Genomic DNA, 27,799 nt, shown 5'->3' on the forward strand with positions numbered 1-27,799 from the left:
CATAAAAAATGTATGTTATATATGATATTTAACGGGGGGTGGTGCCCCCTTGCTCCCCCAGGCAGCTCCTCAGCTGCCGTTGGGTTCCCGGTACTGCACCAACACAAAATGAAGACACTCACCTTCATTTAAGCCCCGAGCGTGTCCCGCAGTGCTGGGCGTTGGGGCGACTCGTGCTGCAGGGGGGGCCCTGCAGCCCATGCCACCTCCCTGCCCGGGTGGGACAGCACCTTTCTGGTGTCTCCAGTGCAGCCCTTAGTCAACCCAGCATCCAAACAGGAGGAGCTGCGTGGTACGAGGGGATGCGACTAAGGCAACACTTCAGAAAACCACCCATTTTTCTGATTTACAGCTTTTCTTCTTTTACAGGGGGGGTCCCCTGCCCCGTCACGCCAGAGGTGTGGTGTGGCACAGGCTGCGCAACTGGGCTTCAGATCCACAAAACTCACTCTTTTCCAGCAGCGGAGGTTAAACTGACGCCCGTCGGTCAAAGCGGACGGCTCTCCTGGGCAGCTGCTCTTCTCTCACGCCTTCCAGCGAGGCACAAGCATTGGGGAAAGGCGAGGAGAGACCTGCCACCTTGGCTGCTGCCTGGACACCTCCACAGATTATTTCATAATCCTGTCTTGGAATAGGACAAGTTCTCTTAAACCACAGGCATTTGTTACCTTGCATTTCACTGCGCAAAGATTTGTTGCCTCTGTGCCGTGTCTTTGTTCTTCAAATACAAAATGATCCTGACTCACAGTTTCTAAGCCCTCGCATAAAGGATGGGAAGGTTTGTGGGATGAGGTGGCTGCCCTTTTGCTGGGTAAAGTCCTCACAACTTACAAGCTTGTTTAAACATCGAAACAGTTGTCTTGCAACAATCAGGGACTTTTATATGCTTGGAAGGTAGAAAGATGACTGAAGGTAGAAGAGCAGTCAGCTAATAGCTCTTTGTTGAGCAGACCACATGCGATGACATGGGATTGTGTCTTGGCTTGCAGTTTTCAGAGGCACCACGCTGCATGGTTCTATCGGTGAGAGCAATGCCAGGTACAGTATGAACGCTGCTTCTACCACAGCCCCACAAGAGTTTGCAGAGAGCCCTGCTCTGCTCCAGCCCCTCCTCATAAAAAGAACAGGCTCATAATAGAGTGAAGGGAAAGTTACACTGCTCATTCATGTTGGGACTAATTTTAAGATAAACCATCCACTTATCCTTTAATAAACAAAGGCATGTCTGAACAGCTCCTGCACAGAAAAGCCTGCTCAGCTTGCACTGAGCCAGAAGCCACATAATCCTTAATATTGCACCAAGCCCCAGATAAACAGAGAGCTCAGGGAAGGTACAGTGCTAATGCAGCATCTATCTGCAAGGCAAAGTGTAGCTCTGGGTTGTCACCATTATCATAGGAGGAAAAAAAAAAAAAAAAAATTATATTTGTCACTTTTTCTTCATGCTGTGACCCAAAATTAGGACACAGTGGCAAAGAGAGGAAAGGAAAGCAGCACTACCCCAACAGAAAAAGACCTAGAGCTAGTCCTGCTGGCAGCCAGCACAGAAACTGCTGGAACAGTTTTGAGACCCATTTTAACTGCAGACAGGCCAGATTGGCTGTGTGGTTCATTGTATACAATAATGTACAACTAAAAGTCAGGGGTTTTTTAGTAGTTACTTTATTAAAGCTACAAAACCAAGTTAAAATTACTAAAATATTCACATATGGCTAGCAAGTTTCTAACTTCATTGAATAAGGACAGACCAGTGCCCCAAAGAGAACAGAAACACTGACCACCATTTCATATCTGCTAGCTAGTTTAAGACTACAGACAGTCCCTCCTCGCGATGAAGCACCAGCAGATCCCCCAGGGCAGCTGTATTGGATGAGACAGTGCCCAGATATACAGTGCAAACACAAACTTTGTTCAAGCTTACGGATTAAACTGTACCCAATGTGTTCACAGCTCAGGAGGAGGAAGGCAGCTGGAATAAGCAACCTGGATAAATCACCTCCACTTACTACAGAAATTTCAGAGGAAAGGGTTTCTTACCATGGGCCCAAGTCCCACACATACAAGTATTTACAAAGAATGGGACACAATCTAGCAAGACATAGTGTTTGATTCCCTTGCTGATGCCAGGAGTCATGAGGCATGACAGTCATCAGGCTTTTACTGCAGCAAGAGATCCCAACTTTTTTTAAAAAAGGCACCAGCAATGTGGTGTAAAGAAGCACAGCACAACCCAGTTACGGGACATCTTATGGGCTTGTCAGTTAAGCTCCTCTTTGATAGGGGTGCAACCTGAGAAGAAGCTGGCATTGCTACTCAGCATTCTCTTCTTTCTCTTTACAAGTGGTATCTGGTTCTCTTGGGCCTCCTCATCTCTCACGAGCAGGGAAGCAGCAGTGCTGGACTTCTTCACAAACATATGTTGGTCTGTGATCTCTTTCAGGACCTATTGGAAAAGCAAGGAAGACAATTCTGGAGTTGGTCACTGCCCTGAAGAAGCCAGCCAGCTTGCACTGGAGCTTGGAGGCAGCACATACAGAAATTGCCAGGGGAACATCAAGAGTTGCTTAATTTCTTTACTTAAGTCAAAATTGCAAGGATAAATTCATGGGCTGAGCAGGAAGAGAGAGCATTTAGAATAGTGGGCAGAGGGTACACATGAGAAGTGAATCCATTTTTTGTGACAAAGTTTTAGTGTGAAAACTTAAGAATTCAGCAGACTCCAAACTTAAATATAAGCTGGCTTGACAGCTGTAGCATGTTCAGAATTTTCTAGCAGCAGTCTATCATCTTAGGTTTTTTTCTTTAAGATCCATCACTAGCTGTAAACAAGGTGTGCACACATTCAGAACCACTGTTCTTTCTTACAGCTTTAGGCAGTACCTTTGTAGTTGGTGTGATGCACACAGGCTGAAAGAAGGTCTCTCCTGCGGTCACTTCAGTGGGGTCTTCAAGTTTGAAGGAACCTTCAGAATCCCTTGTTTGGTCCTCACACAGTGTGGCATCCTGAGGGGCAGTACTATTTTGAAGCACTTTTACAATATACATCCCTTCCTCTCCCACCAACAGCTGAAGAAATATTCAAGGTCCCTAAGCTACCTTCTCTCCAGTCGCAAAATAATTTATAGTACAAGATGCTAGATGCCTCTGTCAGGCAACTGGCTTCATAAAATAGTCAATTAAAAAATTACTGTGAGGGGGTCTCTGCTTCAAATCTCTAAGATCCAAGAGGTAAGGGAGACATTTCTAGCAAGAGTTCTAATGAACATCAGTTGCTCACGATCATTCCCGATGTTACAAGCTCCTCCCCAAATTATCCCTGCCATACTTTAAAAAAAAAAACAAACAAAAACCAAAACAAATAACTGAGAATGAGTTAAGCTTTTGTGCCATCTGAAAGGAAAGATATAATTTTTATTTACTAAGTGCAAAAAAGAAAGACTTAAATTGTTCGTCTTCAGGTTCATGGCTGACAACTGGCAGTAGGTAAATCTAAGTGACTTGGGACATCATGCAAATTTCTATATTTAGTGCAAGAGCCTGGTACTGCAGTGGAAAACTTTGTACTTAATTACCACAGATAAACACTGAATTACAGTGACATTTACAAATGTTTCAGAAAGCTTTAGCTTGACAAACTATGCATGTACACTAAGAGTGTAACTGCTTATCCATTCATCCAGCTTTGCTTAAACACACTGTGTAGTCTGGATGTCGGGTGCAGGCCCTTTTGCACCCACAAACGCAGCACTAACTACTCACCGGAAAGCCAGGGTCTCTGTTTCTGCATTTTGCCGAGTCACAGCTACAGCCTTCAGTGCAGCCCACCTTCTGCTTCCTGCAGCCACACTGTCTATTTCCACACCAGCCCTTGCAGGAGCACTAATTAAGAGAAGAGTTCTGTGCAGAAAGAGCTTCGGTGTTTTATAGAGTGCATCTAGATTGCCACAGCTGTCAACACATGAAGCAATCTACAGCTGTCATGAACCTTTTACTGTTTCACTGTCTGTCCTGCATCCCAGGAAAAGAAACAAGGTCTTTCCACCTACAGACCCGTCTCTTGCTTCAGTATCCCCAAAATAAGCATCTTCAATTACTCAATCCCTGACTTCAAGTTATCTAAAAAAATGCCAGTTTCAGTGTCAGTAAAACAAGCTAACACTTACACACTAGGAGGCAAACCTGAGTCACCATACCTAGGGCCCTCCATCTAGATGGAGGTGACCCAATTTAGCTACTTCATGGCATACCATAACAATGAATCTCTTTGCTAGTCTGGGTACATGAAGCAGTGTCAGACTGCACAGACCAGCTGCTCCAAGCTACAGTTCTGAACTGAGCAGTAATTTGCACTGGAATTCCACTGGGCTACGTAAACAAACTCCATAGACCCAAGTGTCAAGCACAAACCCTCCTTCCTGCAACATGGCCAAAAAGAATTCCCCAAAACCCAAACCACTAATAGTACTGTAGTTCAGAATTTATCAGGTTGACAAGCTACAGTGAAAGGAACTAGACCTTAAAATTCATAAGCTTTTCTGTAGTAACTGCTGACATTTTCACAGTCACTTAATAGTGAGATATGTAATCATTTACCCCTCTGTGAAAGGGGAAGAACTCGTCTCACAATGGAGGTCTAGCTTCACAGCAATTCAAGCCCAAAGAGGCCCACTGGTTCACAGCGCTCAGCATGTTCAAACCATTTCTTCCATCCCATCAGGAACTGACTGAGCAGCAGGCTGAAGCTTCAGACCCAGCAGAGTGATAGAAACAAAAGATGGAAGCTGAGGCTTCTGTCAGGACTAGGAGCCACAGTATACCACCGTGGGAACAGTCCATAGGGATACACGACAGGCCATCCCTTTTTTCCCCCCCCCTAAAATAGGCTTCATGAAGGAATAAGGCTGCTGTTAGGGCTCACTATTTCGCTGCTGTCTGAAACATAGGCCAGTTGAGCCACAGGCAGCAGGACAGAATGTGTGTCTCATGGTAGAAGATGACTGGTCCAATGAAAAACTATTTAGGAAGGTGTTGCTGACTACAAGCAACTTTTGCGCTTTCTGTCAGAAGACCATAAATAACCAATGCCAGCAGCACTATCATATTAAGGCTTTTCAGAGCAATAGTGGCAATGCTACAATCTCACTGTTCCTCTGTACACATACTAGATACTTAGGGATACAGGCAAATGATTCCCTTATAGATAATAACAAGTCAAAGGTAGCTGGATCTTACCCCCATCATGCTTTTCTTTGCTCCTTTGATTGCTTTTACCGGAACCCAGTCTGCATCCTTCATCTCCGCTCCAGACTCCTCTGAGTCAGAGAACAGCTCTTCCACATTCATTTCTGGGGTTGGTGCACGGGGTTTTGCTGTCGTTTGCCGTCGAGTCTTTGGCTACACGTAGAAATTACAAGGGTTGAGGGCCCAGAAGAAATAACAGTGGGTTTACATTTTATTAAGGCACTTCAGAGTCCAGCCACCACAGCCCCATGGCTCTCAGACAGCCAGGAAGGCTGTAGGGTTAGGGAGGAGACAAAAGATCAAATTGTCAGGACTAAAAATCAATCAGTTGATTTAAACTGCTACAGGTGACAAATCTTGGAAATTTAATAGATTTGTGTCACAGTCTTGACAAAGTTGTATTAAACCATTTATTCCTCCCAGCACTAAGATTTGGCTCTTTTGCAAGACAATGATTAAATTTTCTATGACAGATGCCTTGCTCCATGATTCAGAAACTGGAAACGCTACAGAGAAAACACCTGGATTACCAAGGAGGATACAGAGTCAGACATAATTAGACTGAGGAAACAGGTTTGGGTTTTTGCTTGCGCCCCCCTGCCCCCCCTTTTTTTTTGTTAAGATAGAAAAACTAGTGCAAGCTAGTTTCAGAAGTATTTTGAAAACAGAAACCTTAAACAGTGATGAAGTAGAGAACAGGCCTATTTCAATAAGCAGAGCAAGACGCCTTGTAAAAAGCAAGTTGGGAGAACAAAGCCAAGATTATTAATAGTCAACATTAACTTTTGAAAATAACCCAGGTACAATACAAGCATGAAAACTGGTATGCAGCATCTTTACTTTGGGTGGAATATAATCAAAAGAAGAATCTGGAGACTCAGGCAGCATTTGCCGAATGTGGCAGAGCTTCTGTCCACTGGCAACTTGGAGGAGCAGCAGTTTCTGTTAAGAGGAACAAAAGTTAGCTTTGCAAAATACATTAACCCAACTGACAGGAAGCTCTTATGACCTATGTCTGTACAGATCTCTACCTGTTTAAGAGTGTCATTTTCCTGGAGAAGTTCTTGGTTCTTCTCACAGATCTCCCTCATTTTCTCCAGCTCTTCCTCCTGTTTGCAAGACAAGAGAAAATTGGTAGGCTTACATGGGGGTAGCACAAGTAGTTGTTTGGGAGAGATTTTTTTATTTGGAACTTTTTTCCAACACCGGGGGGGTTTCTTTGCATTCTCTGACAGGAGATCAGCTCTGACTACTAAATCAGGAAAGTCATTAGTGCTACTATCTTGTTTTACAAGTAACAGTGCCAACACAAAGAGAGAATGTGACCCTTTCAGAGTGACCATTTAAGATCTAAAACATCCTCTATTTCTAAGGCTTATCTCCAAATTATGTACACCTCGGGCTGATTTTGCTTTAATACATCACTGAACATGCCCTTCCACAAGAGTTTGCTACGCCACTTAATTCTCCTAGCAACAAGACAAGGTGCAGCTTGTTTATATGATCAAGGTAAAGTTCTTCCAGTGCTGATAGCATGGTGGAGCTGTGCTCAGTAAAGAATTAGTAATAGCATGTTGAATGTTCTAACTAAAGGTGTTCTGAGCATGGAAGAAGTTTGCAGGTCAGATTGTGGCAAGCCTCATTGCTGCATTTACATTTATTTAATGGAAGAAGATGGGAGAAAAAAAAACCAACAGGCTTATTCCAACCTGTATAGCAACTATTCCCTGCAACCAACTGAATCAAGCAATCTCAGCTGCAAATGGAAATGCACTCAATCCTTCTGCACCTTCCTCATTTTAAAGGCACTATTCCAAGTAACAGGTAGCCCTAATGAGCACATGCTCCCCCAGGCCACATCCAGACACTCTACCTGGAACTTGAGTCGCTCTTGCAGCTGTTTCTCTTGCTCACTTAGCGAATCTTCCAATTTCTTCTCTGCTGCTTCTTTTTGCTGAAATTGGCTAAGCAGGTACAGAACCTAAAAGCAAGTTAATATAGCAGAGGCAAACAGACATGAATTCCTAAAGAGAATTCTGGCAGCTCAGGCAGAGACTTGACAATTTCAGAAAGATTCTTTCTGCCACTTCGAGCAGGATTCTGCCCCAATTTACTTTGAAAATTATCTTGTGCTGAGGTGTAACATCCTCACTTAAATCACTGCAAAAAGTTATTGAATAAAACAACTTGCATAGGACAGAAGATGAATAGGGACATTTCTTGGGCTTTTGTCAGCTATCCTGCAAGAGTCTGACAAATCTTGATCAGATATACACTGACAGATTGGTTTCAGCACAACACTTCGCCTTTTTCTCTGAGCAGATCTGGGAATCAGAGTCCCAAGACACAAGAGCTCTCAAGATTTCTATCACTTTTTTTTTTTTTTACCTTCTCCTGGTGGTGTTGTTCCTGCACCAAAAGCTGATTTTGGAACTCAGCCTCCATCTCCACTATGTGGTTTCGCTCTTCAACCAGCATTTTTTGCATGTCTGAACAGTTGGCTTTACTCTGCTGAAGGCTGCTCTCCAACTTGCTTTCCTGCACTTTTGAGGAGACCAGCTGAAAGACAAAAGCATGATTGCTTGGGTCAATGAGTTCCGAGTTTCATAATGTCTGTTGGGGCAGACATGCTTCAGTTCAAAGGCAAAGCATTTCTGCCTAACTTCCAACCACCCTAAGAATTGGACTGGCCACCAGCAACAAGGAGGCTAGATGAGATATTCAGAGCTAGACATCTGACAGCCAGTGTGGAAGTGCAAGACAGATAGCAGGAAGTTTTGTTAACAGTTCTAGATTAAACTCCTTCCCTGCAGCACTTTGAGTACTGGGGGGACCCCAAAAATGAATGCTCTCTCACATTAGCTCCTTCATTCTTTTCCTTTAATTTCCAAGCACCAGGGACTGACATACGATTCTGCCATCCAGTTGTTCTTTCCTTGATTCCACATCAGCCCAATTCCTACTCTCTCCTACCCTCAGTCTTGTTTAAGCGTCTCCCATCCCAACATCCATTCCACTGCTTCCACTCTGACCTGAGAGAGCAGTCCCCTTGTTTCCCTGCAGACAGCCTATTTGTTCAGTATTTTTAGGTACTTCTCTTCTTTTCATTTCCACTTCTGAAATGTGTCTCTTCCCTTTCACTATTCCCATGCAAGCCTTCTGTACGCACAGATTTAGCTAATATCTCCAGACCTGTGTCTATTCTGTTTCCCTCTTCCCTGCTCTTTTTGGATTTCACTCCCCAAAATGATCTACAGTACAGAACATATCAATGAGAAGTTGAGGGAAATAAACCTCATCCAGTACAGCAGTTCTTCACTTGAATTCATCTCTGCTGTCAGCCTGTTAGTCACTGCCTTTCATTCCTGGCTAGGCACTTAGAACCTTTGTTTTTAGTGATAAAATAAGAAAATTCAGAATTTACCTCTCCAAGGAGATACTTCAAACCACATTTAGCCTCTAGAATTGTTGCAATATTGTCCCAACGCTGTTTCGCACGATCTCCATTGTCTGCATCTAAGAGTTTCTGCTGTAGATCTGCTATCTGGGCACTCCTTTGGAAGAATGCATGTGTTAGAGGTTACAACACAGAAGAAAACCTAGGCTAGAGTCTGGGCTAAAATTACTCTTACCAGAATATTAGACAAAATTGCTCAAGTCAAAATTTTGACTGCTTAGTAGACCAGCTGGAACCTGCAGTGCTATACCAGGGAGTTTCTCGTTCCCTTCACACTTCCAATTAAAAGTGCAGTGTTTCCCTCATACAGAGATGCTTACAAACAGCTAAGAACAATGCAGTCTCAGTGACCGAGTAGTGTTCTTATATCCCCGCATTTTGGAAAAATTCAAACCAGAAAAACCACATGGTCTTACTTCATAATTTTTAGTGTCAGTGTATAAGTTATTTTACTTTCTCTTCTGTTTCACAGAAGAGTTGTAGATAGAGATAAGAAAAAAACCAAACCCAAATATGGAGGCAAGGGTGAGCAAATCAGCTTGGTCATACTGCCTTACCTGAGCCCCATCTCAGTTTCCAGGCTTTCTATCTGCTTTGACATGGAAAGGTCCATCTCTGCTTCCTGGAAGTCTGTGGTGGTGTAGGTGCGTCTCTAAAGAATTGCAGCAATGGACAGAAGTAAGCAATAGGTGAAGTGCACACAAGACTGGGCTTTCATTTACAGACATTTCAGCAAAGGGAGCAAACTATTATAAAAGCCTCCAAGTATCTCTCCATAGCTTAAATTCCATTGCTCCTTCCCAAAAGCATAAAGTCTTTGATAAGGGGTGTGACCCACTCACATCCATCAGGTTCATTGCATCAAGGAACAAGTTACTTCAGCAACTCAGTTCCCTGACATGCCAGAGGACAGGAACAACATTAACCCTTTCTTCCAGAAAGGTAACCACCCCTACCTTCTGAGGGAAAAGGTCAAATAGGAGTAAGAGTCAGTGACGGTACTTGCTGAACAGCCAGAGGTGTGGGACAGGGAAAATGGCATTTCCCTCTCTCTTACCCGGAGCTTTGAAGGTAGCTTTTCCCCAGCCTCTTTGCTCTCTTTAAGCTGAAAGAGCTCCTGTGCCAAGATCTTTCTGTCCTGCAGAAGGTCTGCAAGGTGCCGTCGAGCCTCTTCAGTACTAACGAGAACCTCTACTTCATTTGCAAGCCAGCTCTGGAGGAAAAAAACCACCAAAACTAAACAGTATAGTGGTTCACTGTGGTCTCAACTTCTGGACTCAATCCTTCTCTGAAATGCCTTCACAGATAAACTGAATAATCACATTGCCTCCCTCAATATGTAACTCCATGTTCCTCCCCTCTGCTCTCCAGCCATCAACCCCAGCAACACCTACTGAGTTAACAAAGCTAAGTTTGCTCATTGTTTGTTGGAATGCACAACACACTGTCACCCACTTTTACTCGTGCAGCAACTCCTTCCATTCCCCGATTTTGACTTTCCTTCCGTTTATCTGCAGCCTCCCGTTGTTTCTGCAGAGCATCCTTTAGGCGCTTGTTAGCAGCTGCTGCCTGTAAAATATTTTACACAGAAGCTGAACAGTAGTTACTTCACTTAATCTGCAGCGGTTGAAAACTCACAACGAAAGACAGACATTGAGACAACAAGAAGAGAGATTGAGGTTAATAAAACCAGAACAACTTTAGAATTAAAGTAAGACTAGACTGTCCTTGACTTTATTTCCTTTGCTGAGATTCCAAGTTTAAAAAGAGAATATGCTTCTAAGCCAAAAGGTAGAAGAAAGCATCTAAAATGATGGTTTTGAGATGCATTTCTTCTATAGAGCCATCCTGAAAGAATTTTGAACTGCAATCTAGCATATCCACCACCCAAGTTCATTTTAAACTTTCTGGCTTGGGTACCTGTAATAGACTTGCCACAGCAGCCTGATGCACAAAGGGTAATTTAGCCTTAAAGGAGCAGATTTAACTAGAATCCCTCAAAGGCTACAAGACAGAAGCATGGTATTTTCCTACAGAGAGAAAAGCACCTATTTCCAGATCTCCAAACTGCTTTTAAAAAGTTTCTGCATATCCTATTACAACCTCCAACCACACTTTGCAAACCTTTAAGAACTGGTCAGGAGTTTCTACCAGATATCGGCTCCTTACCTCTTCTGTTTTGCGCCGAAGTACATTGGCCTGCTTCTGGAAATCTCGTTCTAGCTTGAGGAGCTCATATTGTCTCTTGCGATCCTGCAGGGAAATAACATTAAGACAGATAGAAAAAAAAAAACCCACACAAAAAAAATCACATCACATTAATACCTATGACCAGTTTCACGCTTCTTGGAACAGAGTAATTATATTTTCTGTTCTGCAATGCAAGTGCTTCATGGTAATGATTTCACTGATCATTACAAGCTTAAGCCATGTAGCACCTCTGAGAACAAATGGCTGTTAGGTTTAAAGTGAGTAGAAGGGGCTCCACACTTTCCATTAAAAAGGTTTAGGAGCCTAAAGGCTGTAAGAGACTGCAAACCAAAAGTTTAAGCGTGCCAAAGCATTGAGGAACAAACTTGTTACAGTAAGAATTCCTGTGAGACCAGAAGTCAAGAGGTAGAGATATTTGCTGTGCATTACACTTGAATGCTACAAGCAGCTGGATTTCATTACCAATTCTGTTTACCTGCAGATTCAATATTCCTTTGAAAGTTTAAATACCTCCCGTTCTGCAGCCAAACCCTGCAACTTTAAATACTTAAAAATATTAAATATTTTTGCCTTCTGCTTTAGAGCTGAATCATAACAACTATGTAGCTTTAAGATCTCCAGATCTTAAATAGCTTTAAGATATCCAAACATAAGCAAGTGAGACCATTTACGACAACTGGTGAAAGGTGGCAACCATATGAACTAACATTATCTTCAAAGCATTCCGCAGATGTTTTTCAGATGCTTGCTAGTTAAACAAAGCCTTGCAGCAAACACTTTAATGATTTGTTTCACTCTTTAGAGGGAGGTACAGTTTGGGAGCTTATTCTTTGCTCACCCGTTCTTTCAGCTGGATCACTTCCTTGTCCTTCTGTTGTTTCCATTGCCTGAATTTCTCAGCATCATCTTTCATCTGGCGCATCAGCTGTACCCTTTGGCTTTTCATTTCCTGAAAAATAGAGCAGGCTGCAAAAATTGTCCAGTACTCATATTCTGGGTAGTTTCAACCTACATTCCCATAGTGTGTCTGTCAGGGGTGGCAGACAGGAAATATTAGTGTGCTGCCCACTCAGAGTGCATGCCTAAGGACACTCTCAAAAGTGCTAAACCCCAGGAATTCATCTTTTAAGGCATAAAGGGAAGGCTAACACATGGACAGTACACACATGGAAATCAAAGTGAAGTCAAGTGATTTCACTGAGGCACTAAATTATCAGAATAGCCAGAAGACACTTCGGACTTCTTTTATTCCTCCAAGTCTCAGTAGTCACCTACCTATTGCATTACACCAGCAATTGTGGTCATGTAGCCAAAGGAGTCTTGTCAAAAACTGGTGTTCTCAGTCTAACAAAACAGAAAGTGATTGCCTTCTGTCTGGAAGCTGCTTTGTCTACACCGGAGCAAGCCTGAGAATTGCATGCTAGGGTTAGTTACCTTGATTTCCTGGTTCAGTTTGGAGACAGTGCGTTCCGTAGATTCCTTCAGCTTTAAGAGCTTCGATTGCTCATTCAGCTTTTTCTTCAGCTCACTTATTTGCCCTTCCAACTCCTGAAGCCTCTTCCGACGCCGTTCACTCAGTCTGTAAAGAAATTACACTTTAAAAACTGCCCCCCCCCCAATAACTGTTATTCTCAAACAAGTACTCTCCAACTTCAGAGACACTTCATGAAAAATGAAGTGATTGTGTGTTATCACCTTTCCCACTGATGAAGGCCCACTCTCAGGCTTCTCCGCAATTCATACGGCTCACATGGCATGTTAAAGGGATGCATTTCCATCAAAATAAGAGCTTTTACAAATAGTAGAACTAAGTGCAAGACAATGAATTTTCACAGGCGCATTAACACAATTTTCAGTGCTATAAGCCACATGGCTTGCATAGTCACTCTTACTTGGCTTGGTTGACATCCTTCTTTGCCATATGCAGAGCAAGGATCAACTCCTCCTTTTCTTTTTGCAAACTGCCGACCTCCAATTCCAGATCCCTGATATCAGTCTAGAAAGGACAAGAGTAGTAAGCCTCAAAATAAAAACCTTGAAACTCCACTCCGAGACAAAGCTCTAAGGGCAGGAGGCCTCAAGAAACCACGTTCCTTTCCAACAGGTTGTAAGCCACCTTGTCTAAAAGCAGTACAAGTGTCAAAAGGGCTAGTGCTCCATACACTGAAATCTTAATCAGTCCGCAGAACAAACTAAAAGTTATGACTGAACAATTTCAGCGATGGGAGATCCCAACACAGCTAGTGAACAGGGGAAGCCAGATCAGCTGGCTGTACTATGAGAGTTAACAATGGAGTATCTGCACTTTGGCTTGGTGCACCCAAGCAAACCTCCGAGTAAAAAGCAGAGAAGCCCATTTCACATAGAACAGCTAGTGGCTAATAGCTTATTTCAGGGAAAAGACTGTCTTCTGATGGTAAAGCTATTTGTAGATAGCTGGGCATGGTCATCCCCCCGCCTTCTCTGCTGACACCTGTAGTTAAACTCCCCTCGTAAGCCCAAGGGGGCAATGACCAAGCTTAAGAAAATAGACCCAGTAAGAATATGCTCATGAGAGGACAAATCTTCTCCCTTCCCTAGTCAGCATGCATTGACTGCATTAACAGGGAAAAATAAACTGAATGCATTCTTACAAGAGCTATTTCAGAAGAGTTTACCTGGTATTTGGACTGAATGGGCTCCAGCTGACTATCATTCTGTGTCATTTTTTTGGCAAGTGCCTCTTTCAGAGCCAGGGCTTTATTCAATTCAAGCAGTTCTTTGGACAACTGTGCTTGACGGAGGGCATGTTGAGTGGTAAAGTCATCCAAGGATCTCTTGGTATCCTGGCCCATTTCTGCTTCCTAGGGGAGACACAGCAATGAGCTAGAGAGGCCAGGGGAAAGCTCTTTAACTATGTGATCGCAGTTTTTGTGGAACACTTCAAATTCTTTTTTTTTTTTTTACATTAAAAATTAGAGACTCAGAAATGAGAACAGGTTATTGATCTTGAACACATTGAACAAATAAGGTCATAGAAAGGCAGCACATACAAAAGTGACACATTAGTTACCAAACATTTGGTTAGAAAACTAGTATAAGGATGCAGACGAGATGATAGAAACGTGCCCCTGTTAAGACCTGCACTGCTGGACTCCCTTCACTTACAGCTGTAGCATCCTGTTCAGAATTTGCCATCTCTGCAGCAGCTTCCATTGTGGCAGCACTTTCACTCTATACAGGACAAAGAAGAAAATTTAAGTAAAAAGTGAAAGATGAAGTAAAATGAAGCTAGTAACAGTCTGTTAGCCTATAGTGATAAAGCATCATGTTATTCTCCTTTGTCCAGAAATCTGTCTTTGAGAAGAGGATGCCATTATCCTCCTAGACATTCTTTCTAGTCTTCCCTGAACTCCAGCATTGGCAGGCAGCTGCTCACAAGAGTAAGGAGTCTGGGAACAGGGGGAATGTCTGGCAAGGGAGAACAGAGAAGTTCCTCAATTAGACAAAGGTTTGGCAACTTCTATTTAACAATTTCAGGTCCCTGAAATTTGGGTTGCTCATTAAAACTACCAAGTTTATAACTCTCATTTCCAACTTTCGGATTTTAAATCCATGCTAATCTCCCATTAACAGGTTCTTTTATGGATACTCTTCCCCCACCACGTGCAGCCACTCAAGCTGAAGTGGCCTTTCTGTGGCATTAAAAGCACAGCAGGGCAGCTTGTTTTGAAGTCTCTGTCAAGAGCCATTTAATACTTGTAACTCCTGGGTTCCTTAAGCAAGGTTTCTGAAGAGTAGAATCCACTGCTCAGCAGAAGAACCCTAGGTTTCATTAGTAAATTCACTCGGCACACACTCTTCTCTCCCTGGATTCAGTCTTACCTGCAACTGAGCCAACACTTGCTGCAGATCGCGAATCACCTCTACGTTTTCTTTTAGTTCCTCATCTTCTACAGTCTCTACCAGCTTCTGCAGATCAAGCTTGCATCTGCAATGCAGACGTGGGAATAAGTCCATGAGTACAAGGCACATTTGTGTCAACACATGCCAATAAAGAACAATTTTCCCCACTGAACATACAAATGAGTTTTGGATGAACAAACACAAATTGACTGTATCCAGTTTATCCCAACAAAAACATTTAATGCTGAAAGACACTTCCTCAGCACAAGTAGGGTGTGGAAACAGACTTACACAGCATGTTGCTGAAGTTGCTCTAGTTTGGCATTCATCTTCTCATTTTCTTGTTCTGTCTAAGATAAATCAGAATTATACTGAATTGTAGGAAAAGCATGATAAGAAGCCAGAAAACAGCTAATTATTTGTAGGGAAAGACATGTTGTTCATCTGTGGCAAATCAATGCACTGAAAGATCTCGCATGATCATTGCCACCAGTTTGCTTAGACTTAACACCCTTTTTCACAGGAATATACACTGCAGTGAATCAAAAGAAAGCAGAGCGGGATGGGGAAGAGGGAAGAGAGAGAGCGCACATGCACAAGTGCTGGTATTTAAAACATTAAAGCAACAGAAAAGCTGAAAGATTCAGGTCTACTTTTCCCTACTGAAGTCACCAGCTCTATAGGCTCTGAAAGACTTTTGGTTCTGACCGATAGCTAGAGATTTGCAATAAATATGAAAGGAACATTAAAAGAGAGAGATTCCTAACATGCCATTATTACAGGAACTGCTAGTGATTAATCTGCAGCTAAAAGGGGAAGTCATGCAAGTTAAAGCTCTTCTGGGGTAACTGAACCTTACCAGAATGATCCTCTCCAACATCTGTGCTGTCTGACCAGCAGCCTCACTCAGCCCTTGGATCAGCTTTTGATTCTCTTCCGTTAGTGACTGGTTCTTCTCCATCAGGGACTGAAGGTTCTCTGAAGGTGCCATACTACTGAAACATTAAGGACCAGTTTGCTTGTGAACATGACTTTGCTAGAGGTTTTTAATAGCACTGAAATTACCTCCAGGTTTCCTAAATAACTTACAATAAATATAGGTTGTAGCAGATGAATGGAAATAACTGGAGGAAGTCTAATCTGAATTCAAAAGTTTAAGTAATACAGCATACCAAAGCAGACATTTGCAAGAGAAGAAAACACCCTTGGTTAAACAGCATTACTGTTTCAAAATGGTAAGTCTGTAACCTGCATGTACTTAGGTTTTGAAACATCCTCAGAAGACAACACCTACACAATCCAACTCTTCCCTGCATTTGTGCTTTTAAGAACAATGGAGATGGAGGTGTCTTACATTTAGAGGTAGAGGGGTGAGGAAGAAAAGAGGGATGGACGGGTCTGAGAAACAGATACTTAGTTAGGAGGCATTGCCTAGTTCCTCTCATATTTGCTACAACGGATTTTTGCAATCTTAAGGGGTCTGCTACAAAACTAAGTGACCCCCTACATGCGTGGAATTTCAGTAAAAGTGACAAAAAGAACAAAAGAAGAAAAAAAAAAATTGTCCAGATACTATTAGAAAGCAGCCAGTTTTCTCTACCCTCACTCTACAGCACTGTCTAGAGCAAAAGAGATCTAGAGCCTTTGCTGGTGCGTGATGGCCATCAGTTACATTGACCATTAATCTACAAATCTTACTTGATAGACACAGGCAGGGTCCCTCCATGGGCCTGCAGCAGTAACACCTGTAGCTGTTGTACCTAGAAAGACAAACAATTACTAGTTATAAGTCTCTCCTATATAGTAAATAGATGGTTGAAGGAACACTATTAAGATCCTTAGTCTGAATATCAGTCACCTGCTCCAGAACTATTCTTTTACTATTGCCTGTGGAAAGGAATCATGTCACTACAGTATTTCAAGTAATTTACTCCTAAAAAAAGCTACCTTCCCTTCATCAGGAATGCTCAAATCAGAGCATGTTAAGTCACCCACAGACAGTTGACATACTGTTCTGTGCAGGGTGTCAGAGACCTCGCTGATCCAAAGGGCAGGCCTCCTATCTCGCTGAACCAATGCTCTGTTGCTACCTTTCACGTGAGATAGTCAGTTCACCTGCCTTCCTAAGCTTCTTGAATATGTGATTTAAATTTACAGTATGTTAACAAACTTTCACTAGGCTCTGGTGAACACTCCTATGTAGTAAGGAAAACCACTTACTTGCTCCACTGTGGAACAAGACTACTGAGTTTTTCTACAGAGAGGTAGCATGAAAGACTGTATCACATGCACACAGTCAAGTAAGCACAGCAAGCCTGGTTAACTCATCAGCAGACAAGCCCTCAGGCACTTCTAGCTTTGGGTTTAACCAATTCTAGTTTATGCAACTTATTTCCCTCTGAAGCTGACCACACAGGAACACTCTTCACTTCCCACTCTGTGCTGGACATAGGCAGGTGGTTTCAGCAAGGCAACCATCACTGTATTTCCCATTTTGTCTGTAGTCTAATGGGCAGGTGATGATGTAAATCACACTAACACTACCATTTTCCTATGGCATTGAATAGTTGCTGTAGAATTACAAGAAATAGTCATGTATTCCCTTCTAGCACTTACACATCCATCTCAAGAGACAGAGAAACACATACTAAATTTTTTTCCCCCGCATATTTTGTGTAGCTAGGCAACCTATGTCTTTGCTTGCTGTTTACTGAGCCCAATACCAAAATGATAGATCTACTCCTCTCACATGAAGAAAGCGCCCAGTCAGTACCTGCTGCTTCAAATGATGCAACTCAGCCGCCTGGGGATCAAGGTTGACAATTGGTTTATTTTTTATTTTTCTTGCTCTGTCAGCATAACGCAAAGTATTTAGAGTTTCTTCTAGATTGGAATCTGCTGGACTTACACAGGCAATCATGAGAGTGTGGCTGTTACCACCCAGAGAATCTGAGAGGGAAAACAAGGCATAATCAATGCTTTGAGAGAGAGCAGGAATGACTAGTAAGATATCATCCCTAAGATATCTAAGACCACATGAGTACACTTCCGGACTACAGCTAGAAAATATCTAGCTGTATATATAGAAAGTAGAAAATAACTAACTGCAGCTGTGTGCCATTGTCATCTACTTTCTCCTCTGTCCCAGTCAGTATTATACTAAAGACCTTTTTTGGAAAGCCAAAGTCTCAAAATTATGTCTCGGCTCTAAGCACTGATGATTTCACATCAGAATCCCTAGTAATCTTGCTGTCCTCTTGACTAATGTCTGTAATTACCCATAATTCCCGTATGCCATTTCTAGCATAGTTCTTTCAGGTTTTCCCCTCCCTTCTCCCACACAATAATACTCAAGACCTCCATGGATATCCAGGCATCCGAATTCACACTATCTTCCAATCTAAAGAATTATTGGCTAAGAACATATTTGTTCAGATCATCAAGCTGCATGGCATTTTAGCCTTTGGTTTTACACTAACATGTTGGCTACTTAAAACTTTTGATCAGAAAAAAAAAAAGACCCCACATCCAGCTCTGCATAATCCGGTTTCTTTTTATTAGATACTTTCAGATATGGAAAATCCTGAAGAGCCTAACTTTTTGTTCCAAATTATTCAACTACCAAAAAAAAATCCCAGTGAATTGCATTACTATAGTTATCCCCATATTAAAGGCTAATTTAGATAAAGTGTATTAAAAGACCATCGCAACTGTTGAAAAATAAGTACCACAAAGACCAGATACTCAGAATTGGAAAACAAACCAAACGTGACGCTCACAGTGAAGGCACAGGCAATTTAAGCTTCATTCTGGTTGTGATACCCTCCAGTAAGTAGCTATAATTAGGTATAATAATAGAACTCCACTTCCAGACTGAACTTCTCATTTTCATTCTCCCCACCAAAAAAAACACACTGAATTTGTCTAGTTTTGTCCTATCACACAGGAACTGCAAAAGAGCAGGACTCATAAATGAGACCATCTCAATGCATTCGCAACCTAAAAATAAGAGTACAGAGAAGGTCTAGCTTCAGCAAGAAAAGGAACTAAACCAATAAATGCAATTCCTTTGTCAACAGCAGCTACTGCTTTGAATTGTGGTTGTACGGCTGTTAGGTTTTTTCCTACTTTGTTATTTAAAGTGCATCTGTAGATTTAGGCTTTATCATCATCTGTCTCTTACCTTGCAGCAGTCTTGTTAACTTTGAGTCTCTGTAGGGGACAAAACCACCCTTTTTATTTTCATCACCAAGAGCACTAATTACATTCCCCAGGCAGAGGAGACCTCTGTTTATGTTGATGCCTGCACACAAACAGATGACAGTGAGTAGAGCCACCTCAGCAGCTAGGAACTGGTCATTTCCTGTCCTTGTTAAAAAAAATTGAAGAAGGTGAAAAGAAGGCAAATTATAAGGGTTAATTAAAGAACTGCTTTGCTTTTCCTCACAAGGACTCTATCTATTAACTTAAAAGTGTTAAGAAACCCAAGCTATACCAGTCCTTTTCCTACAGACCTTCTTTTAGTCTGTCTCCCTCAGCCTTGGTCTTCTTTTGTCTCTCAGAGCCAGCAAGATCAACCAGGTGTAGCTTGGAGTGAAAACTGCTGTTCCTATGGCAGAAATAAACTATTTTATTCTCTCAAGTAAACCTGAAGTTAGGAAAAGAGCAGTCCAGTGGTTACTACAGTTGAGCTACTGGGCTGAAAAATATACTTCATATCAGAGACAGTCAAATACAAGAACTGCCTCAAGAGTAGCTCAGCTGAGTTCATTCAAGAACAAGAAAGAATGACAGGACTACAAAATTTTGAGTAAGTCTGACCCCTAAGAGCTGCTAGGAGCAGCTTCGCAATCACACTTACTTGTCATTTTTCTTCTTCTGATCAATACAAATGGTGAAGATGGCATGGGACCGTGAGGACTGGGAATTCATTGCCGTGGAGGCCACTGTTCTGGAATTGTTCCCTTGTTCCAGGCAGGATACAGTATCTTGGGCACAGGTGACTCTTCTTTCCGTTAACCCTACAATCTGTATCCAGGAAGAAAGCATCATTTATCCTCTCCTTCCTCTTCACTCCAATTTACATCAGAAAAATTATCCTCTGTCTTAGACTATGGCAGACAAAGTAAAATAAATACACATTGACAAGAATCAGAGTCTCACATCAAGCCAGAGGCTTGGTATGGATTGCCCCAGCAAAAATTTATTCTGAACTCCGTATCAGTAACTAAATGGCATCACCTCTCTCTCAGCCTATTCCTACATGCACACACCAGGTTCCTCTGTGCCTGCTTGAGCTAATGGAATGGACCTTGAGCTATGAGAGCCAGGTGAGCTATGGGATGGAGACAGGGCTCTACAGTACTCTGTGGAGAAATTCCTAGCTGCCCTCAGATATCCTCTGGCCAAGCTGGGAGCTGAAATTTGTGCCAGTCACAGGCAGAGAAAGAGGAAATGGACTGCGGGGGGTCAGGTATTTGTGGGAAGAGAGTGGAGGGGATGCAGGTATTAGGGACATAAAGGGCAGAGGGGACTGAGTAGTAGGGACTGGTCGTGCTCCCTGGCAAGCTTGCGCTTTCCCTGAAGAGCCCATCTCTCTGGATCACAACGCCACTACCAATACATGGATGAGCCACACACCGCTACTTTAGAGGTGACAGTGAGCAGCACAAGATTACACACAACAAAAACATTAATGGATCAAACCTACAGGTGTCACGCACACCTAAGCTGTGCATATGACAACCAACAACCTCCCTACCACTATAAACTGAAGCTGTATAAATGAAGTACAACCGACGGATGGAAGTTTAACTACAAAACAAGTACACAGAACAAGCAGTAGCACAAGGTCTTTCTGCACTACACTATAAGCACACTTCTGTACAAAACTGCTAAGAAAATAACTTTGGCACTTAAATAGTTTCCCCTCAGGATCCCTCTGTTGCACACTACTTCTGCCAAACTGAAGAGTACAATTGCAACAGAGTTTGAAGTTTGGCAAAGGGACCCAAAGTACAACATTCTCAAGATATTCACCTAAATCAGCCTTCAAAGAAAAGCCAGAACAGGACTTGCAAGTGGCTCTGTCATGAATGTCTAACCCTACTGGTGTCACCCTTTGGGTAAACTTCATGATCATCAATAGCTTCATTTATATAAAACAGCACTCAAGGAGTCAGACAGTTGTTTCACCAAAACATTCATCCCTAGCGATGTCACCCTCTTATGTACCTATATCTAACAGGGCAACAGACCTTTATGCCTTCTTTTGGATCTTCCCGTATACTGATTGGAGAAGACCGTTCTCTTGAGGGGCACAGCAGGTCTAGAATATCCTCATTGTAGATCTAAAAGCATCAGAACAGCAGTTCAGAGTTAGCAGCAATGCAAGAGTGCAATTTGCATAAAGAACGATGTACAGTTACGCCAAAATCATGGCTAACATTACGTGACATTCTATTCACTTTACCTTTAGAGAAAGATACCTAGGACTCAGAATCAAGTTTCTGACAAGATCTTACATAGATCTTACATTACTTTGGTTTTGATTTAATAAATATCTGTTACTTGAAGGAGGTGGCCTCTTTAAAGCTTGCTTTATGTGCAATTCATAACTTTATAACAGTTTGAAAAGTCAAGCCAACTTTTACCTCTAGATAAGAAACTTTGAGGACGAATTCCCAATCCTGCCTTTGCTCCTTCTCCTTAAATAGCAGTTTGATTACCCGAGGGATGACCCCCACACCGGGTTCATGCTCTTGATTGGCAGTGTAGGTACCTCCCATAGAGTACGTTTTTCCAGATCCTGTCTGTCCATAGGCTAAGACAGTAGCATTATACCCTAGGGGAACAAAGGGCACCCAGATCAGAAAGTCACATAGGAACCAGAAGAAACTGACAAAAAAAGGCTGCATTCTAATAAAAGCATCCTTCCAGAAAAGCACTGCCCCTCACTGTCAGTTTACACAAGCTTTATGCACAGATCACTGTTAGCAACGTCAAGGGGGAAAAAAAGTCAATGAAAAGCTCCCCAAAACACAGGTAAAATTATTATTCCAGCTCTTTTTTAAGACTGCGCCACTGCTTTACTAGAGCTAGCCATAGAAAGACAGCCTAAATTCTCCATCATCCCAGCTCCGCTGTAGCATCGCTAACAGCTTCTGGTATGGGATGCTTATCAATTCACTGTATTATTCTTGATAAAGTTCTCTTGGCTTACATAAATAGCTGCAGGAACCAAAATGACCCAGAGAACACGCACAAGTCATTTTGTTAGCCCTGCAAAGTACAACAGATTGTAAACAGGCAAAATTTGGCACTTTTCACTAGAGGCTGGAGTCAGCATCTAGATAGTGCAGGAGTTTATTTTCTGCAAAGATCAAAGAAAAAGCAACTCAGAATGGAGAATTAAGCAGCACCTTCTTCCACACAGCTGAGCCCACTGAACCCCCCAGTATTTTAAAACAGAGCTTTAAGTCAGTTAACCACAAACCTTTGAAGATGCCTCGTATGAGAGGGGCGACGGCCGTGTTGAAGACTTCCTCTTGCTCAACAGAAGGGTCGAACACATAGTCATACGTGAACGACTTATCGTTACCTACAACCACCTGCGGAGGTGACCAGAACAAAAACCGCTGACTACACCACCCCAGCACCCTGGCAGCAACCCCCCCACCCCGACCCGGGGGGATGAGGGGAGAAGGCAAGGCCGACCCCCGGGACGCAGAAGGCCGGCTCCCTTACTTGCGGTTCCCCCGACACGAAGGACAAGCACATCTGGCACCCTTCGCTGATCTCCTTCGGTACCAAGGGACGGCAGCGCAGCGCCACACGCACCGGGATCACCTTGTCATCTTCCCTCACCATTTTTCTGTCACCGCGGACGCCCTAAAGGAGGAACGAAGCCGGTTAAAGCCTCGCAGGACCAAAGCCCGCCGCTGCTCGGGAGCTACCCCCCTGACAGGGCCCAGCGCCGCGGCCCACAACCCGGGGCCTAGGCCGGAGGGGTGCCCAGCCCCTACGGGCCGCTCCCGCCGGTAGACCAGGCCCCACCGGGCGAAGGAGGAAGCGCGGCGACCACGAACCCGGCAGCGTCCGTACCTGAGGAGACCCGAGGAGGGAGGAAAGGGATGGGATGGGGGGGGGGGGGGGTGGAGTAGTCGCGGCGCTGCCCCCGGCGACAGCGGGACCCACCTAGAGCCGCTGCTGACCGTTACGATGGCGGCGGCGCCACCAACATTCAAACCGGGGGCCGCGCGCCGCCAACCGCCAATCGCCAGGCTGCGCGCCGCCAACCGCCAATCGCCAGCCGTTGCGTCACGGCGGAGGGGGAGGAGCGTGGCGAGGCTGAGGTGAGGGGAGGAGGGCGGTGCCGTCCCGTCAGGCGGCGCGGCGGCAGCATGGAGGGCCGGTTGCCTTACGACGATTTCCCGGTGGTTTTTCTGCCGCCTTACGAGAGTCCGCCCGCTTGGGTGCCGCCGCATGAGGTGAGGTGAGAGGTGGGCGGGGAGGGCTAGGCGGTAGATCGGGTTGATGGATGGGTGGGCGGGGTGAGCGAAGGGGCTGGTGGGCCGCCACCCGGCCCGTTGGTGGTGCGGGTGTGCGGCGGGTGCCGCCGCCTGACGGCCCGCCGGTGCGTTGCCTTGCAGCGGGTCTATCACCCCGACTACAACAACGAGCTCACCCAGTTCCTGCCCCGCACCATCGTCCTGAAGAAGCCGCCTGGAGCGCAGGTGAGACCCTCCCCCCCCCCCCCCCTCCACACAGACCCCGGCCCACGGGCTCCCTCACGGCCACCACGTTCCCCTCGGCGTGGCGTTTCCCGTGTTTGAGTCACGGCCGTCCTTCCCAGCGCCTTTGCTTGGCAAAAATCGGTTGATGCAGAGGCTGAGCTTCCGGGGGGGCGATGATCATCCCCGACCGGCGCGCTGAGGGCAGCCCGGAGGCGAGGGGGGTGGGGGGGGAGTTCCTTGGTGCTTTCCTCATCCAAGCACTTGGCGGGACGGGTGGGATAAGGGGAGGCATCGCTGCTGCCCTGCTGGGAGAAAAAAAGCTTTGTGCGTGAGGCAGAGCAGTAGAGTATCTCGGGATGCAGAGCTGGTGTGGGACAGGGAGCCCCTGGGGTGTTTAAGGTGAGATTGCCACAGAAGTTAGCAGAGAGGGACTGGTGCTTGTTGCTGCCTGGCTGAACGCTGCAGCACCAACAGCTTTGCTCCATCCAGAAGAGACATGTTAGCAGTGGGAGGGGTCCTGGGACAAAGGGGGGTGACTGCAGTTCGCTGCTGGTTTCTTTCACAGCTAGGATTCAACATCCGGGGAGGAAAAGCCTCGCAGCTGGGGATCTTCATCTCTAAGGTGTGTCTGTCCTTCTGCCATTCCCTCCCCGTGTTCTGTCTGTTCCCTTGGGTGTTGCTGAGCCAGCAGGGCGTGCAGGGAGATTGTCATATGCCTTATATGCATCTCCAAACACATAGCTGTAATTTGCCAGGCACCAACCAGCAATCAGATGGTCCTGTGCCATTTCCTGGTCTCTGCCCAGCCCACAGAGTGTTGCTGGTGCGCTGCAGTCCCCGCTCCCCATCCTCCCCCAGTCCCGCCTGAGTGTGCTGGATGGGCACCGTGGGGAGGCTCTGGGGCTGGGCTGCCTTGGCTGCAAGGGAGGGGAGCTGCTGCACTGGCCGTGCAGAGAGTCACTGCTGCTGTCTCTGCTCTTCCCTTCGCAGGTGATCCCTGACTCAGATGCACACAGAGCTGGGCTGCAGGAAGGGGACCAGGTGCTCTCGGTCAACGATGTGGATTTCCAGGATATTGAGCACAGCAAGGTGAGCACTCCTGTGGCCCAGCTGCTGGAGCAGGGACAGGATGGGGATCCGTGTACATACCAACTCCTTCCAGCCTCTCAGGCTGCACCAACTCAGCTGCTGGCACCACATAACTGATAGATTCCTCTTTCCTATCCTCCAGCCCAGCATGGTCACTGAGCAACTCTTTCTGCTTTCAGGCTGTGGAGATCCTGAAGACAGCCCGTGAAATCACCATGCGTGTGCGTTACTTCCCCTACAGTAAGTGCCCGCTAGCTCCGAGTCCAGTCACCTAGCAGCATTTCTCCTTGGGAAGCAGACTGCCACATGTCCCTGCTGATTCCACCTGAGCTTAGCAGTTATGAGTCTAAGGCCGTAGACAGTGTTAAGCCTGCAGATCAGAAAGAAGACTGGGCTTTGATTTGGGGATCGGGGCAGGTACCAAGTCAAAACAGTAAGGACTGGCTTCAGCTGCCCACATAGAAGAACATCTAGAGCAGGGCTTAGCAACACAGTGCTAAAAGGTGGGATGACTGTTGAATGGAAATGTTAACTTTAGAGCTGTAGAAGCAGCTACTTATCCTTGAATAACACTAGTGGACCTGTGCCAGTGGTGGACACTGCTTGTGGCTTTTATCCCTCCCTAAGGACCTTTAAATTCCAAGTGAAGGAAAAGACTGTATTAACTCTCAGTTTCTGCACCCATAAAGTTCATACATGTAAGGGGAAAAAAAAGAGGTCAAGTCAAGCCAAACAAGGATTCTTCATAAAATGGAAACTGGCCCTTAAGTGAAGAAAGAAGAAAACTGTGGAGTAGGGGAAGAGAGGACTTTAAACAAACTTTTGTTCTAAGTGCCCTAAAATAGCTTGAAATGAGTGGCTGGGGTGCAAATATGCTATTTCAAAGCCAGCTGCTACCCAAGAAAGTAGCCTTTACTGCCTCTACTTAGTGAGATATAAACAGAATTGATGTTTTCCTTTAACATTTTGGCTAATTCCCCCTTGTCATCAGCGACTGCCGCTCCTGCCCTTTCAGCCTTGCCTTCTCTTTCCTTTCCAGATTACCAGAGACAGAAGGAAAGAACTGTTCACTAGTAGGCAGCTGTCTGCTGGGTCTCCAGAGCGGCTGTCCTGCAAAAAACTCTCCACTACTTTTCCTCAACATGTGAGATGACACATCAAGTTTCGGCTGTCACTGCAGGTACAACTGTCCTGTTGGCTGCACAGGCATCAGCTCTGCTTCCTGCGTGGAGGGATGCCAACAGTCTTATTTAGCTGGAAGATGGATGGGGCTTTAGTCTGTACTCCTTGAACTAGGTGTTGAAACAAGCTGATGGTGCTGATGTGGAAGTGGGTACCGGAGGACAGCTTCTTTGGCAAGATCTGTGTTTCTGTTCTAGCAGGACTTAAATTAAATGAGTACTCTGCTGGTTCTGGATCCAACCGTTGTTGCTAGATGTAAGGCCAAGAGGGTCTGAGCGTGCTCGAGCAAAGCACGGCCTTTGTCCTCCAAGAGATCAACCTGTTCGCTTCTCCGGTGACATGAAATTCTTTCCTTCTCCACTGTCCTACCTCTGCTCTACACTACTGGGTTTGCTTGGGACTCAAGGAACAGGAGTAAAATCCACTCAAACTCAGTGCACATCTCTAGCTGCACTAGTCTGCTAAGGTGTGTTTGTACCTCTTTGCTGCTTAATGAACCCCACAATACAGGATGGAGGTGCCTGGAGCATGTTTCTGAACTGCTGTGGGCACTTGGCCAGGTTCCCTCAGCTGTGGTACTTGCACGGTTAAGGGTTTCACTCGCTGAACCTGCTTCCATCACTTGGCACAGCTCTGTCCCTGTCATGTGCTCCCATCAGAACTCCCCGCCGCTTTGAGGTAAAATTCTCCCCTTCTGTGTTTTCAAAGATGGATGAAGAAGCCTCCTGTGCCCTGCGCTGGGAGAGCACAGATGAAAACATGCTAGTTATCAGCAAAGCAGGGTGCAAATGCATGGTAGCATCACATTGTAAGTGGCATCAGGACAGCCCTTGCTCTGGCCTTGTGTGGTGTTTTCTGCTTGTCTGTAATAACTGAAATAATAAAACGAGCACAGCAACCAGAATTTATCTTATTCCCACTCAGGAAGTCTATGCGGAGGGTTGTTTGTTACCATCCTCAATGCTACCCTGAGGAAGTGCTGGGTGGACAGCTGGGACAAGGCTTGGCTTTAGCTGCCCTTGCAGCCTGTAGGGGGAAAGCGTGGGACCCACGTGAGGTGTAGCTCTGTTTTAAGGGTGTTTTTCCATTGATTGTAATGGAAGTCAGCCCTTGATTAGCCTGGAGCGGTGTTTCAGCACTGCCAGGAGTAAGAGCTGCAATGGAGGGTTTTGTCTGTGGTGGCACTAATGCAACTTAAGCAAGACAGCCAAGAGCAGCAGCCCTGACAGCTTCAGCACTGCCAGCCAGGTTGCTCTTAGCTCAACTGCTGGGCAGAAAGCTGAGCCAGGCTGAAGCAGAATAAAAGATAATAGAAAACAGACTTTCACTCAGAATGAAAAAATAGCTTTTCTACCAGGAAAATAAGTATCATGGAAAGCCTTGCTGTAACACCCTGAGAAAGCAAGCTAAGAGCTCTATGGAGACAGGCTTCTGTGTCCCATGGTGATTTGCTTCCAGTTTCACAGCATTTACACGCTCCTTGGGGAAGGAGAATGCTCAGGGCTCATGTTGCAGCAAGGCAATGTTTCATACTGCTCTGTCTTCCCTTCTCCCTCTGTTGTGCTCAGATGTGCCATGGTGCCTGATGCGTGCATTTGATCGCTGTTTTCCAAAGCCAACCCTGTGCTCTGCCTGGTGGAAAACAGCGATCGAATGCACGCATCAGGCTTGTGGCACTCAACCCAGCTGCTGAGGAGCCAAGAAGCACCTTGAACTCTTTCCACAGGGGACTGCAAATACAACCTCAATGTTCTTCAATCTGTTAATCCTGCTTTAAAGCAGTCCCTCGCAGGAGCTCCAGGGAGATGGCCCCTGCCTAGGGCAGCTTCCTCCCTGCCATTACTCAGAGGTAATTAGTGGATGCCTTTGCAGCCATTGCACTGACCCCATGACTGGCTGTGGGCTAACAGGAAAGAGTGGATTCTTTCCCAAGAAACACTCATGTCTTAGGTATCTTAATTGACAAAGCAGTACTAGGGTTTGTACTGGTGACCAGAGT

General features: G+C 44.9%; 2 protein-coding genes across 7 annotated transcripts in view; one reads left to right on the forward strand and one right to left on the reverse strand.

Annotated features, from left to right (window-relative positions):
- Nucleotides 1-1,549: 1,549 nt before the first annotated feature.
- KIF4A (kinesin family member 4A) overlaps nt 1,550-27,799 on the reverse strand; it is a 28,516-nt gene continuing 2,266 nt past the window's right edge. The window contains exons 4-34 of one of the 5 annotated variants that reach the window (XM_049827277.1): nt 23,588-23,831; nt 22,541-22,684; nt 22,290-22,404; nt 21,448-21,638; nt 21,052-21,144; nt 19,656-19,822; nt 19,309-19,403; nt 18,978-19,097; nt 17,568-17,743; nt 16,493-16,554; nt 15,654-15,789; nt 15,086-15,144; nt 14,774-14,879; nt 14,030-14,122; nt 13,567-13,752; nt 12,802-12,905; nt 12,344-12,488; nt 11,748-11,858; nt 10,868-10,951; nt 10,154-10,267; nt 9,756-9,911; nt 9,256-9,350; nt 8,666-8,795; nt 7,630-7,800; nt 7,115-7,222; nt 6,273-6,350; nt 6,082-6,183; nt 5,233-5,394; nt 3,760-3,879; nt 2,881-3,003; nt 1,551-2,443 (exon numbers count right to left, since the gene is read on the reverse strand). In XM_049827277.1, coding sequence (XP_049683234.1) covers nt 2,258-2,443; nt 2,881-3,003; nt 3,760-3,879; nt 5,233-5,394; nt 6,082-6,183; nt 6,273-6,350; nt 7,115-7,222; nt 7,630-7,800; nt 8,666-8,795; nt 9,256-9,350; nt 9,756-9,911; nt 10,154-10,267; nt 10,868-10,951; nt 11,748-11,858; nt 12,344-12,488; nt 12,802-12,905; nt 13,567-13,752; nt 14,030-14,122; nt 14,774-14,879; nt 15,086-15,144; nt 15,654-15,789; nt 16,493-16,554; nt 17,568-17,743; nt 18,978-19,097; nt 19,309-19,403; nt 19,656-19,822; nt 21,052-21,144; nt 21,448-21,638; nt 22,290-22,404; nt 22,541-22,663 — 3,711 coding nt within the window. In that variant the 5' untranslated portion in view covers nt 22,664-22,684; nt 23,588-23,831 and the 3' untranslated portion in view covers nt 1,551-2,257. Of the gene's footprint in view, nt 2,444-2,880; nt 3,004-3,759; nt 3,880-5,232; nt 5,395-6,081; nt 6,184-6,272; nt 6,351-7,114; nt 7,223-7,629; nt 7,801-8,665; nt 8,796-9,255; nt 9,351-9,755; nt 9,912-10,153; nt 10,268-10,867; nt 10,952-11,747; nt 11,859-12,343; nt 12,489-12,801; nt 12,906-13,566; nt 13,753-14,029; nt 14,123-14,773; nt 14,880-15,085; nt 15,145-15,653; nt 15,790-16,492; nt 16,555-17,567; nt 17,744-18,977; nt 19,098-19,308; nt 19,404-19,655; nt 19,823-21,051; nt 21,145-21,447; nt 21,639-22,289; nt 22,405-22,540; nt 22,888-23,587; nt 24,057-27,799 lie in introns of those variants that run through there. The other 4 variants (XM_049827280.1, XM_049827278.1, XM_049827276.1 and 1 more) reach the window with 4 other exon arrangements.
- PDZD11 (PDZ domain containing 11) lies at nt 23,161-26,704 on the forward strand. 2 transcript variants are annotated; one of them, XM_049827292.1, is made up of 6 exons: nt 23,161-23,283; nt 23,446-23,529; nt 24,095-24,151; nt 24,520-24,618; nt 24,761-24,858; nt 25,658-26,704. In XM_049827292.1, the coding sequence occupies exons 1-5, from the start codon at nt 23,197-23,199 to the stop codon at nt 24,824-24,826; spliced, it is 393 nt and encodes a 130-aa protein (XP_049683249.1). In that variant the 5' UTR covers nt 23,161-23,196; the 3' UTR covers nt 24,827-24,858; nt 25,658-26,704. The 2 variants fall into 2 exon arrangements, with proteins under 2 accessions (XP_049683249.1, XP_049683248.1); XM_049827291.1 differs by having other exon boundaries at nt 24,798-24,858.

Source organism: Accipiter gentilis, chromosome 24, assembly GCF_929443795.1.
Source record: "Accipiter gentilis chromosome 24, bAccGen1.1, whole genome shotgun sequence".
Taxonomy (NCBI): domain Eukaryota; kingdom Metazoa; phylum Chordata; class Aves; order Accipitriformes; family Accipitridae; genus Astur; species Astur gentilis.